At 37.4% G+C, this 14,937-nt stretch overlaps 1 protein-coding gene across 7 annotated transcripts in view; it reads right to left on the bottom strand.

Annotated features, from left to right (window-relative positions):
• Positions 1 to 14,937, bottom strand: part of TANC2 (tetratricopeptide repeat, ankyrin repeat and coiled-coil containing 2) — a 401,816-nt gene that overhangs the window by 53,138 nt on the left and 333,741 nt on the right. For all 7 annotated transcript variants that reach the window (XM_058561308.1, XM_058561312.1, XM_058561306.1 and 4 more), the window contains 2 exons: positions 8,755 to 8,921; positions 4,475 to 5,082 (listed from right to left, as the gene is read on the bottom strand). In XM_058561308.1, the coding sequence (XP_058417291.1) occupies positions 4,475 to 5,082; positions 8,755 to 8,921 (775 nt within the window). The remainder of the gene's footprint in view (positions 1 to 4,474; positions 5,083 to 8,754; positions 8,922 to 14,937) is intronic.

Genomic DNA, 14,937 nt, shown 5'->3' with positions numbered 1-14,937 from the left:
TCTACTAATAGTCAAGTGCTAGTAAAAGATGTTTGGTACACCTCCCTTCTCTTTAATTCCTCCAACCTCCTAAGGGCTGATTTAGTTCCAGGAGCCCTTTTTTCTTCCCATGATCCATCACTGTGCTGAACTCTTTCCTAATGCTTTTGGAAAACAGAACCCAGCCCCCAATTTAAGGATTTGTTGTGGGAGCCTGCAATGGCTATCAGGAGCAGTAACTTCGAGTTTGTGCTTCAGCAAGGGCAAGGTTAAATGTCGTCCTGCCTAGAGGCTCATGTTTGGATTAAAAAACCAAACAAACAAAATCACCATAACCCTGCAATTCACCATTTTGTGGTCATTTCAGATCCATGTATTCTATAAGAGGCCAGGCTGTACAGGTCCCTAGCACAGCGTTAGTTTTCCTTTATAGGGAAAAATGCCCTCTTTTTTCCCTTGGACAAACTGGTTCTTCTCTGACATGCTGCTTTGTGGCATGGGTTTTGGAGCATCAGGTCTCCAATGTATAATTCACTGACTAACATGGACAAATAATTAGGAAAAATCTCAACAGAACATTTATCATAAGCAATTACTCTGGTCACAAAAAATCAAGTAAGCACTCAACCATCCCCACAGATATAGGCAGGACTTGTAGAGCCTTCTCCCTTTTCTACCTGCCATAAAGTTTGCTTCTAGGTCAACCCAAATTAGGCTTCCAAATCACAACCGCATTCAGTTGTATCAGCTCCATACTCATTAAATAAAGTTCACAACAAGCTTCCTCTGTTTTATTCAAACAGTTAAAAATAAGGCAGCTGAGTCTTCTAATCTCTGCATCAAATATACATATATATGTCAAAATGTTGATCTGAGAGCTGTTTCTAGGGAAGGGGAGGCCAGATACATGAAAAATAGAGATAATGAGGAAAGGAAACAGAGAAACGAGTGGGGATTTATTCAAGCCTAGCCTAAAGCTATGTAGAAATATTAAGCAGTAAGTGGGCAGCACTATAAGGCTGGTGACCCCCAACTGTCTACTCTAGCAGCCTCAAATTTCAACTATCAAAGTCATTAATAGGTTGGATAACAAAGGCTGGTGATTTCTCGCAAGCACCTTACTTTAAACGCACAAGTTGCTTCGAATGGGTTTTCTACCTCTGTCTTATTAGCATAATAGCAGAGATTAGTTTATTAGATTAGTGAGTTAATCTGATATCTCAATGCCCAAGGGAATAAAATATAGGATAGATAAATTTCTGAGTATGACAGAAGTATGACAGGGATGAATAATGGGAAATAGAAAGCAGAATAAGGTGGTGAGGTCTAAGGTTTGTGAGTGCTTCAAGGGGCATACTTTTATTTAGAATGTAAATCCAAAATCTTAGAATTTTTGACGTGATAAAAGATTTTTCAGTGATACTTCGCTTAGTTTGATACACACACACACACACATATACACACCCCATGCTGTTACCAAGCCAAGAAAAGACAGCTATTAACTCATTTCTCTCCATGACAGTTATATGTCTATGCAACATTAGGTCATTCTCTCTGGGATGTCAATTCTCTGCCCTGATTGTGGGACAACAGGCAGTCTGATATTTAAAATAAAGAAAACCCTATCTTAGCTGTGGCAATGACCTCTGGCTCTGCTATTTCCTCTTTCCAGCACCATCCTCAGATTACTGACTCTCTTCAGCTTAACAGATGTTATCTCTCTGGGTGGCCTATTTCTGATGAAGGTCAACTACTTTTTGGCTTCAGTAGAATATTTTCAACTGTGTCTAATTCCCTAATAAGGTCAACAAGTTCAGAGTGAACAAATGAGTGTTGAAAGCCCAGGCAAATGGACTAGAACAGATAGAGATGTTCTATTGCTTCTGAGAGCCCTCCTTACAGAGATACCCATGTCAGGTACCGGCCTACCTAGTGTGATTTCAGAGGCATTGAGTTGGTCTCCCCTGGTCTACCACAATATGTTACATGCTCTAGAGAGAAGTTGGAGAAAATGTGGAGAACGGAGTGGAAAACAATGTACAGGAGGCAGAGGCTAAAGGCCACAAAGACAAACCCTGCCTGGAGAGAGTCCTGCTAATCAGACTTGCCTGAAATGGAAAGCAATTACAGCTGGTTTCTTTGAAAGGCCAGCTTGGGCTTTGCCAATATCATTAAATTCCTAGTGAACTTCCATCTCATTGACCCAGGGGGGTCTCAAGCTCTGAGATCAATACTTTAGTAACAAAGCTGGTGCCAGACAGTGCTCAGTAGAAGGCTGAATTCCAGCTGAAATGAAATGTAAGGAAGCTTTTTTGATAACTCCTGGTCCTGTTTACTACTTTACTCTCTGCCATTAAGTGATATATGATGATCCCTCAGCAGCCCTGAGCGTTATTCAATCACCAGGGAACAGACTACAGAGCATTTGAAGTTAGAAGTGTTTGCTCTTCTTGTCTCAGTGCATTAGCCTGTTGCCAAAATGCTCCTAGCTGATAAACAATGTTGAGAAGGTAAGCCTGTAAAGCCACACTAAATAAATAAATAAAACTGTATTTTCTCCTTGGGGAGAAACTCTCCTTGGTCTCCTTGGGGAGACCCTGAGGGTTTCATCCGTTCTAAGGATACTGTTAATTCAGTGGTAGTCTGGCTGCCTTGCACCTCAGCTTTCAATCCTGTGAGACGTTCCAGGATGAGAGAGCAGATCAGCTAGCAAAGTTTCTTTGGAAACTGATTTCAAAGTGTTTATTAAGCAATTCTAGATTGGTCTCTTTTTCTTAAATATGTGCTTGCCAATTCTATGTATTAAGCATCAGCAGTAGTACTAGTGGGGTTTATAATAAAATCCATTTGGGAATGCCATACAATTCATAAAAGAGACTCAGACTCAGTTTTGTTTCGTTTTTTTAAATCTTGTGCCCCCAAATGCTAATAGCAGAAGAGTGTTGCTGCCTATCAAATTAGCCACAGGATTTAGTTAAGATATAACACCGGAAGGGTCTATTACTGCAAAGAGAGGAGAGGAAAAAGAACATACCCTGAACACTTTCTTTGTAGTCTCTACTATTCTAGGCATTATCTCACTTATTTCTCAACAACTCTAGAAAATATTATTCCTTTTATGTAGACAAGAAAAATGTCTCAGAAACATTACATAACTTTCCAAAGGTCACAATTGCTAGAAGCGGTAGGATTTATATGCGGCTAATCTGACTCAAAAGTTCATGTTCTTTCCACTAGAGCATGTTTCTTTAAAAAAGTTTCCCTCTTAGGCGAAATAACCACAAAATCTACTGCCTGGCTTAATATCTTCATCAGAATCTGGAACTAATTTTCTAATGAACCAGCATGAAGCAGGCTGAGGAGTATGCCCACAAGCACAGTTGTCTTTAATAAGGCCTGGTGAAGACAAGTCACAAGAGTAATAAAACCCCAGCCTGGTCAGAGAGGTTTAGTCTCTCTGATGAGTCACAGCAAGAGGCTTAGGCAAATTTGGCCTATCTTCTTTCTGAGCCAGAATTAGCTCTGCATTTGCCAGCTATGTTGTTGGTGTCTTCTCTGTTTCCAGGAAATCAGGAATATACCTGATTTTGAAAACAGCAACTTTATTGAAGGAATAATTATTGTAAAAAGGTAGTGTGGAGGAGTAGAAAGCACACCAACTAGGATGCTACAGATCTAGGTTCTACCCAAGAGAAAGGCTAGAGTTTCATGTTTAGTCTGGTTTGTTGAGCTGCGAAAGATTCTTAGGTCAGGGTCAAGCTCATCGGGAAAGAGTGCACGGGTACATCAGTGATGTCTGTCATGGGTGCAGGGTATGGGAGTGGTGATACATACCATATATTTGCCATCCCTATTCTAGTCCCTCCTCCTTTTTCCCACCTATTAACTTTATGACTTAAAGTGATTCAGCATCTTAAGGCCTTTGCAGTAAAATGGGAATAATGACACCTTATGTATCTCAAGGTAGAGTGGCAACATCAGCTGATCTCTTCAAGTCTTTTTCAGCTACGAGGTTTAAGATACCATTTTCCAGTGTAAATTTTAGCAGCGGCTGAGCTTAATGGGGTTAGTCACAGTGACTTTAATAACGGTATGGCTTTTAAAAGGGCCATCACAACTTTTAAATGATTCTAAGTCAAAGAGGTGAACAATATATCAATTCTTTCTTCATATCTGAAGAACACAGGAAGTCTGTTAAATGGCTAAATTAATTATAGCCTGGGATCCCTAGGGGGATCAGAGAAAATTATTTAGGAAAATACAGGAATGTAGTGAAGCATTTTAAATATGCAGATTTTGAGTCTTAAGGAAATAACATGGTGAGAAAATAAGTTAGTTACCTTCATTATAGCATTGTCTTGAGAAGAAACAGAGATGATGTTATGTTTATGTGAAATGTTCAACGAAGAACACTTCTCATTGCTTTCATTACCCATGCTCCATGCAATAAATACAAAATAAGCTCAGAATTGCTTATTACAGATCTATGGCTTACCTGGGATCACAGAGAAATTTGGTTTTCTCTCCTTCTTCTCTCCAGATAAGCCATTCTCGAAAAGAAGGATGTACAAACATACGAGTCATGTCTCTGCGCTTGATTAGGAACATGGAGAGGTTCTCCATTCTCTGCTGAAAATCCTCCCATTCCAGTGTGCCTTCAATGCTACCAGCATTGATGGCCTGGAAGATATGTTCATCAGTCAGTGGGTGGAGAGAGGCTACTGCCACATTCAGGAGAGGCATCACCCGGTCAAAGGAAGACTGGGTTGGGAACTTCATATTGCACTGGAGTAGATAAACCTCAGAAAGCGAAACAGGAACTACTTTGTAGCTAGAGCTCTTTAACACTAGATAGCCTTTCTCTATGAGGTCAAATGTGAGTTTCAGGTATAGATAGGACCCTTGACTGAGCGTCTTGAGATGAGAACTGAGTTTGCCAAATGTAGTATTGTCCATTTTGCCATTAAGTGAAATGTTATTCTGGATCTCTGAGCTGCTGTGTATCCGGTGCAGGATGTAAGCCTGCAGGTCCTGGTCTATGGCTTCATTCTCTTCTAGTCGATCCAAAAAAATCCTATGGAAAGGCAGCAGCTTGGTAATTTCCTAAAACAGATGGAGAAAGAGAGAGAGACAGAAAGACCTTCAGTTTCCCCTAACTCTTATAATAAACTGTGAGGTCCACAAATTTATTCTGAATTTCTGAGTGGCCAAAGAGGGAAATACGATCAAATACTAGTGTCCATAGATTAAAATATATTAGTTGCACAGGAGGGATACAACTTTTCCTAACATTGAGACTTAAAATAATTTTTAAGGGTCTTCATGAAGGGTACTTTAGGATTGATTTAATGGTCAATATTCTAAATAACACTCCTAAAATGGAGTGCCATAAAATTTTTGTTGTAATTTTTCTCAGTGTAAACCATGGCATAATATCAAAGTACAGTTCACTAAGAGAAATGTGTAAGGACTCAAAGAATGCCATATAAAAACGTGGCTTTCTAACTCTCCTAATAAAATAACTATATTTTAATATAGGCCTTTTGGAGATGCCTTAGCCCAAAGAAACACTTCTAATAGTGGGAAGCTTGGTACCTTGGTGATATGCTTGAAAATTATATTGGGGGAAGGTGATAGTGCTTTGTGGTGACTCCTATGCTCTGGATTCCATCTTTTCTTATCTGCTTACAGACTTTGCTCCTGGAAGTATCCACTCTCTCTCCTGTATCAATTTCTTCTCTACTGGATCACACAAAAGACCCCATATTCCTCCCATGCTATATCTCTGTTCCCATTTTTAGCAAAACTTCACAGAAAGGTTTTCTCTACTTACTATCTCTAATTCTCCCCTTCCCAGTCTCTCCTCCATTTGTTGCAATCAGACTTCAACTCCACCACTTCACTGAAATAGTTCTTGTCAAGGTTATCAGTAATCTTCACCTTGCCAAACCCAATAATAAAGTTTCAGTTCTCATCTTCCTCAGCTTCTCAGTAGTATTTGACAAAGTTGATCACACCTTTCTTTTTGAGTCACTTTCTGCAGCTTGCTTCTAACAGCACGTTTCTCTCATTTTCTGTTTAGCACACTGGCCACTCCTTCCCAACCTTTTTTGCCGGCTCCTCTTTCATTTCTCAGTCCACCTGGGGCTCAGGTCTCCATTCTTTTCTCTTATCTAGCCACTCTTACTCCCTAGAACAGCTTATTTGGTCCCATGGTCCTAAATATTATCTATATACGCAGATGATGCTTAACTTTATGTTTCCAGCTTAGTCATCTCCCATGAGCTCTCATCTTATATCTGTCTACTCAACATTTACACTTGGATGTTTCATAGACAAACTTAATGTGACCAAATTAGAACTACTGAATTCTGTCCACCACAAAACCTTCCCATAAATGGTATTACCACCGACCCTACCACCAAATCACAGGAAGTATCTGTGATCTTTCTCTTTTCCTCAAACCAGCATTTGCCCAGTTGCTCACCAAAACCTCGTGCTTCATTCTTGCATTTTCTCTCTTGCTCACACCCACATTCAGCCCATCACCAAGTCCTTTTGACTCCCCTTCAAAATACAGTCCAAATATGATCACTTCACAGGGTCTCCACCTTTAACACACTAGTCTAAACCACCATTACCTTTCACCTGTACTTCTGCTTCCTTTCTCAATTCCCTACATTTTATTACCTATACAGCCGTCAGCCAAAGAAATCTTTTAAAAAGGTAAATCTGATCTCATCACTTTACAAGGCTCCTTGGAGAGGCCTAATCCACCCTGACTAAAATAACTCTCATCTCCATTTATTCCTTTAACCTGTTTTATGTCTTCATAGCACTAATACTATCTACAATTTTAATATGTTTAATTTTTTACTTATTATTTGCATTCCTCACTAGAATATAAGCTTTATTTATTTATTTCTATATTTTTTTGTGAGGAAGATCAGCCCTGAGCTAACATCTGATGCCAATCCTCCTCTTTTTTTATGAGGAAGCTTGGCCCTGAGCTAACATCCGTGCCCATCTTCCTCCACTTTATATGGGACACTGCCACAGCATGGCTTGACAAGCAGTGCGTTGGTGCGCGCCCGGGATCTGAACCGGCGAACCCCAGGCTGCCGCAGCCGAGAGCTCGCACTTAACCACTTGCGCCACCAGGCCGGCCCCAGAATATAAGCTTTATGAGTGCAGGGATATTGTCTGTCTTATTCATTGTCATATCCTCAGCTCCTAGAAAGTGGCTGACACACTTGAAGGACTTAAGAAATGTTTGTGGAAATAATGAATGATCAAATATGAGGGTTCATTTTTTAAGACATATGAGTTATTTCACTATCAGATCTAAATGAAAATAATGTTTAAAAATTCTTAGTTGAAGTGAATGAAGTATCTGGGAGGTAATTGCAGGTCTTGATTTATGAAGACACTGAAATTTGGACTTTGTAGATTAATATGTATAGTACTTTTCCTGCTGTTTGGCATAGCTGAAAAATTAAAGTTATCTGCTCTACTAAGTCATACTTAAAATACCTTTTGAGATTGCACATGGCATTATGTGAAAATATGAACGAGGCTAATGTCTCCCAAGCATACGTTTAGTAAAACTAGACAGAGATTGTGTTCTTGCAAGTTTCTTCTATTTATCCTTCATCTTTAATAAACAAGCTATTGACCAATAATGGTAGATTATATAATTTTTAGTTGTAAAGATGCATTTATGTTGATTCATCCGCATTCTTTAACTCAAATTACTTTGAGATAATAACAAACATCTGTAGGTGGTGGCCAGGATCAGAAGTATATTTTCTGATCAAAGAAGGCAGTAAAGCTAATTGATCAATATATAGGAATAATACTAAGTGCCTGGGAGAGTGGAAAAGGAGGGAGCTAGGACTATTTTCTGTATATAAGCAATTGTTATGAGAGGGTTGCCCCAAAATAGTGGGACGGGTGTATAATGTGTGAGATTTTAATGTTCATCAAAAGAGGCAATGGTTTAGGGGAAAAAAAGGTTGAGGCACCCTGTTCCAAACCAAGTGTGAATATGTAAAGAATGGGAGACACCAACTCAGCTAAAATGAAGATGGTAGAGAAGGTGGAATCATTTGTCCTTAGCCCATATATCTTTACAGACTTAGTTCCACATTCTTGGTTCTTCTTCCAGGTCATTAAGTGTTCAGTGAGTGAGCAGAGAAGGTCATTTAAAAAAAAAATCTTATCTCCCAGGTTTAGTAAATTTAATCTAAATCCATTATATTGCCAATATTTCTTAGAAGAAGGCATACATAGAAGAAAGTCCACTTCATGCTATAGAAAAGTTGTTCCAGTAGAAGCAGAGGGAGGAACTAGAAAATCAGACTCTAGACTGTAGACTGAATTGAATTTTGCATGACATTAAATGATAAAAAATGTAAAACAAAAGTGAAACAGTAAATTAGTGTTAGGGACTCTATTTGCATTGCTGTCCTCAGGACAAAGTCTAGAAAAATGGACTTTCTTTTCATGCTATTTTGAGGGACACTTTATCAAAACTTATTGAGAGCAATTGGAATGGGAATCTGAGCTAACAGGGCCATGTAGAGAGATTACTCTCTCTAGAACATATTTCTTACTGTCAAAATAGACTTTTTGGGAATTATTCTTGCTAGTGCTCTAGGACATGGCAGAGGTGTAAAAAGAGTTATCACCAAGGGAACAAGGACCTAGAACTTTTTCAGTTTAAGCACTCTCCAAGGGAAATAATTTATGGTCCAAAAGCAAGCAAACACATACCTGTAAACTGGTCCTAACTGTTACAATTAGTTTGAGCCAGGAAGGAAATTTTCCAATCATTTTACTCAGAAATGATACAATTGTATCCCCATAATCCGGTTTGTGAAATTCTGCTTCATTTAATCCATCAATTAAGATGATGAAATCTTCATCTGGGATTTTTCTCTCTGAGACAGAAAGAAACAAATTACTTAATAATTACCAAGTGGATAAGTGAGTTCTTTTGGGGTCTTTGATCATGTATCTGGAAAAAAAATATTAGAAAAGGTCTCTCATGTGTTTACTGAATGCTCAGGGTACATAATTTATTAAAAAGACAGGGGCCAGCCCAGTGGTGTAGTGGTTAAGTTTGGTGTGCTCCGCTTCCACAGCCCAGGTGTGCAGGTTCGGATCCTGGGTGCAGACCTACACTACTCATCAAGCCATGCTGTGGCAGTGACCCACATACAAAATTGAGGAAGATTGGCATAGATATCAGCTCAGGGTCAATCTTCCTCACCGAAAAAAAAAAAAATTCATGTAGTGAATTCATTTTGTTTTTTACCAGGTGTGAAAGCTTTTGTCACACATATAATATAAGATATAAAGTATATGAATCATCGTCATTTCCCCCATGTTATGAGATGTGAGATAGCCTGAGCATTGCAGTTATGAGAATTTGCACATGGAAATTCATTTTTCTCTCATATCTGAAAAAACTGAAAAGAATGTATTTTGTTTTCTTCTATCTGATAGCAGTAAAGAGAATAGTATCACATGTTCCTTCAGGAATTTCCAAAAAAAAGGTTTAATTTGAAGTCAAAAGCAGTATATAGGACTACATGTGAATGTGTAGTGGGAAGGAAAGGATGGAGGAATAGAGAAAAGGAATCCTAGCCAACAGACAGATCTGAACTAGGCAGGCTGGATCACAAGATCTTACAGAACTAGTAGCTTCCTAGACTATTCCTAAAGCAGTTTCAATGAGACCAGATGCTTGAGTGATCTTCCCAGGGGAGGAGGAGCCATGTGGGGAAAGCCAAATAAATATCTGCTATTTTCGTGTCCAGTTCCCTCCTGGACTCTATACTATCATAAACTGACAAAACCAGTTTATCTTTAGGGCTAGGCTGAAGAACAAGGCTTGGTGAGATTTCAGGCTTTCACTCTCATTAAATGCTTATTGATTCTGGAGTACACTGAACAATTAGAAATTAAAAAATCCCCAGGTTGAATGAACATTGTAGTATAAATGAATTGAGTAACAAGTAGAAGTTACTAGTTAGTAGGATTTTACAGGTTCTGAAGAGAGGAAAGCAGGGGTAAGAGAGCAAGAAGTCATGGGTGCCTGAAATGGGAAACAGGTTATATCTGAGGAGGAAAAAGATGATGCAGCTGGGGACAGAAGGAAAAGTCTGTGGACTTCAGTATAAGATGATCTCTTTTAGTCTTTAAAAGAGTCAAGACCAATTGAAACTCTACCTATTTTGGTTTGACATGTGAAAACATACAGATCTTTTTGCATGATTAAGAAGTCTTTGTATTCTTACTCTCAAGTTCAAGCTTTATATAAAGGAATTTAATTTTAATATCCTAAGTACTATAAGTCAGTTCTCAAATTACGAAGAGTTTTAACTACTATTTTCATCTGGTGACTTTTTAGGAAGAGAAAGGAATTATGGATTCCAGCTCTAACTATTAACGATGATAATTAATGAAATGGCATTCTAGATGATGTAGCACTAAGAAAACACATTATGTCTTTAGGGAATCCAAAGAATTAAGGACGAGAGAGGAGTTGCTTGGAACTAACTGAGATTTATCCAAACATCTGGGGGCTCTTATGTTCTTGATTTTGAGGACCTTGGCTCCTTTAAGCTTCATTGTGTCTTTAATTTCCTTAGAGGAATTTTCTAATTGTACTCTGCTTGGCAGATATAATAAACCTATCTATTGCTACTGAGTAGCATTACCTAGCCCCACCCAGTGGTGTGCTAGAGCTGTCCTGTACTGTTTCAGGAGAGCCCAGTGCAATATTTTCAAGAGCTGGTTGGTTGTTAACCAGCTGGTAGCCTGAACTCGGCCAAGGTGGGAATATTTATTCACACAATGGAAACTGGCAAATGTTACAAATCAGCCCTCCTCCCCCAGCTGGCTGTTAAAAATGTACCAGTACGCCACTGTCTCCACCACTTCAATGATACCTCCTTTAACTTTACCCAGCCTCCTTTGTAAGAAAGTTAGATTTTCAAGTGGAGAAAAGACTGATGATAATGCATCTGTTGAGATTTTCTTTGGGAAAAACATTTCAAACATTCTCAAGCCTAAAGATCAAGAACATGCTTTAAATTATGATCTAGACATTTTAATAAATGAAACAATTTATTTGCTAATAAAATTAAATTTTCATTTGCATAAATTCCCAGTAGATTATACTATTCATCCCATGAGTAGACAATATATTTCTTTTTTTTGAAGAAAGGAATATTTGCCCCACTTAACCATGATCATTATCTTATTCTAAATCTTGGCTTTTTTTTTTTTTTGAGATTCCCTACCTTTGGAATTACTTAGAAGTCATCTATTAACGTGAGTGACATATGAGGTGTCAAAAATATTTCATCTGTTAACAAATAAGAATAGCATATTTATCTAAGAATATAGTTTTTAGGATTTAGAACAATAAATGCAAAGAATTTCCAAATGATACTAACATTGTAAAACAATGAGAACTATTCTAAAAAATTTCCTTTTCCTTTGTTAAATGACGAGGTTTCTCAATTATCACTTTAACAGGTGAGACCTTAATGATCTTTAGACTGTGGCTTTCAAATGCAACCAGCTTTACAAGAATGCTTCTGCAAGTTTATTTTCAAACTTTTGTAGGTTGTTTAAATACACACTCTAACTCAGTAGCTTTGAAAAATTTTTACAGGCAAACAAAAATTAAAAAAAAAATTGGGTACCAACACAAGATTGCTACTTCGTATTTTGCCACGTAAGAACATTTCAAGTACAACTACCATTCACTATCACCGTTATTTCATAGAATAAAAAAATATTTTAACATTAAAAAAGTAGGAGGAACATAATCTATTTAGCCTTTACATACATGTACATGCAAAACTACATCTATATCCACACAAATTCTAGGCTGTTTCTATTTTCTTCTTTTGTCATGGACTAATGAGAACTTTAAATGGATTGGTGCTTAGGAGCCACTGTTCCAGCCAACAAATCCCTGGAAAGGTTTCCTAAGCCCTTTAACCCTTATTTTTAATCCCTTTGAGATATATATTCTCCAGGGATTCCCCACTGCCCCCACTGACATGTACATTTAAATACTTGAACTGTCTTCCTTAGTAGTCCCATTCTAAGTCACCTACTTGTGTGCCTGAGAGAAATAAGAATTATAGACACTGCAAGACAAGATGGTAGCTAGTACTAAAGTCAGAACTGAATCTTAGTGCATGAGATTCTATTACTGGTGTATTGTATAGGAATTATCAAAAGTGAAAAGAAGGCTCATATCAGACAACATTTTTGTTCACAAGAGCTGCACATTACACGTGAATTTTCTTCCTTTTAGTTGTGATAACAAATTATCTCTCTTTTCATTTCCTATTGGTGGTTGAAGTAAAAGCTCACTGAGAAACTTCAAAACTTTTCATTTGTTTTACACGTGTGTGTGCATGTTTTTTAGTCACCGCATTTGTAGAACCTTAAAGTATTGTGAAAAATATTGACTCTCATTTTTTACAGAAAAATGTATAATTTAAAATCTAGCTTCTGAATCTAAATTGGAAGTGTTTTCCACTGAACTTTCCATGAAAATCTGAAAGAACTGAAAGACTGAAAGAAAACTCCAGCTACCTTTAAAAAATTCTCTATTTTAGGGGCCAGACTGGTGGCATAGTGGTTAAGTTTGCGCGCTCTGCTTCAGCGGCCCGTGGTTTGCAGGTTCAAATCCTGGCCGTGGACCTACAAACCACTCTTCAAGCCATGCTGCGGTGGCATCCCACATACAAAATGGAGGAAGATTGGCAGAGGTGTTAGCTCAGCGACAATCATCCTCAAGCAAAAAGAGGAAGATTGGCAACAGATGTTAGCTCAGGGTGAATCTTCCTCACCAAAAAAATAAAATTCTCTATTTTAAAAATTATTATAAAATTTATATACAGTTAATTGTGAAGATTTTAACTGTACGCTCTGATGAATTTTGACAAATACATATACTCAAATATATGTAACTGACATCCTGATCAAAATATAGAACATTTCCATCATTCTAGAAAGTTCCCTCCCAGTCAATCCTCAATAGGCAACCACTGTCCTGATTTATATCACCATAGACTACACCTGCTTCTTTTGCTTACATAACGTTTTTGAGATTCATCTACCATGTTGAGTGCATTATTAGTTTGTTCCTTTTTATTACTAAGAATTATTCCTTTGAATGAATATACTACAATTTGTTTATCCATTCTTCTGTTGATGGACATTTGGGTTGTTTCCAGTTTTTAACTACTATGAATAAAGCTGCTATAAACATTCTTGGACAAGTCTTTTTGTAGACATATGTTTTCATTTCTCTTGGGTAAATACATAGCAATAGAATTGCTTGCTCATAAGGTAGATTTATATTTAACTTTATAAGGAACTGCCAAATAGTTTTCCAAAGCAGTTGTACCTATTTTGATAATCCCACCAGCAATGTATGAGAGTTTCAGTTGCTTATCATCCTCACCAACATTTGATGTTCAAGTTAAAAATTTTTAACTATTATAGTGGGAGTAAAATGTCTCATCGTGACTTTAATTTGCATTTCCCTGATGACTAATGATGTTAAACACTTTTTCACATGCTTATAGGCTATTTGTATATCTTATTTTGTGAAGCGTCTAAATCTTTTGTCCATTTAAAAATTGGATTATTTATCTTATCATCATTGATTTATAGGAATCCTTTAGGTATTGTGGATACAAGTGCTTTGTCACACACACACACACACACACACACTGAAGTATTTCCCCCTCCTGTCATTTGCTTTCCCTTTTTCTTAGTGGTATCTTTTGTTGAGCAGATATTTTAAATTTTGGTGAAGTTTAATTTATCAATTTTTTCTTACACAATTAATGATTTTTAATGTTCTAAGAAATCTTTACCTACTCCAAAGTGAAAATATTCTATGTTTTTTTCTATTAGGTTTAGAGATTTAGCTTTTATACTTAGGTCCATGATCTATCTCAAATTAATTTTTGTGTATGGTGTGAGGTAAGGATTGAGATTCGTTTTTTCCATTCATTTATCCAGTTGTTTCAGTATCAGTTGATGACAAAAATTCTTTTTCAAAATTATCTTGGCAGCTTTGAGCACATCACTGCCTATCCTGATTAGCTTTATATTAAGTCTTGAAACCAGGTACTGTTGTTATTCTAATTTTTTCTTTTTCAAGATTGTTTTGGCTATTCTTGGTCCTTTGCATTTCTAAAAGATGTCAATTTTTACAAAAATATCCTGCTGGGATTTTGATTGGGATTATGCTGAATCTATAGACCAGTTTGGGGAAAAACACTCATCTACAAACATAGCATATCTTTTCCATTTACTAAGTTCTTTAACTTTACTCTGCAATGTTTTGTAGCTTTCACTGCAGAGGTGTTACAAATCTTTTCTTAAATTTATTCTTAAGTATTTTGATGCTATTGAAAATGGTATTTGTTCTGGTTATCAAACAGCTGTATCAAACAAATCTACTGCTATATCAAACAGCTAGGGGTTAATGAAACGTCTGGGGGCTGGAATCATCTGGAACAAAAAAAAGCACATGTTTGGTGTCAGGACTGGAACGAATTGAAGACTAGAACAGTCAACTGGAACACTTAGACAAGGCCTCTCAATGTGGTTTGTACTTCTTCAAAGCGTGGTGAACTCTGGGTAGTCAGACTTCTTACATGGCAATACATGCCTCCAAAAGCAAGTGTTTCAGTGAAGAAGATGGAAGCTACATAGGTTTATGACCTAGCTTCGGATGTCACACAGCATCACTTTGTGGTATTCTATTGGTTGAAGCAGTCACAAGCCAGCCAAGATTCAAGGGGAGGAGACGTAGGCCCCAAATCTGGCTAGGTGGAATGTCAAAGAATTTGCAGCCATGTTTTAAAACTGTCACACTACTTTTTAAATGTCAGTATTCAATTGTTT

Source organism: Diceros bicornis, chromosome 18 (genome assembly GCF_020826845.1).
Source record: "Diceros bicornis minor isolate mBicDic1 chromosome 18, mDicBic1.mat.cur, whole genome shotgun sequence".
Taxonomy (NCBI): Eukaryota; Metazoa; Chordata; class Mammalia; order Perissodactyla; family Rhinocerotidae; genus Diceros; species Diceros bicornis.
This window is presented reverse-complemented; position numbering and strand designations above follow the sequence as displayed.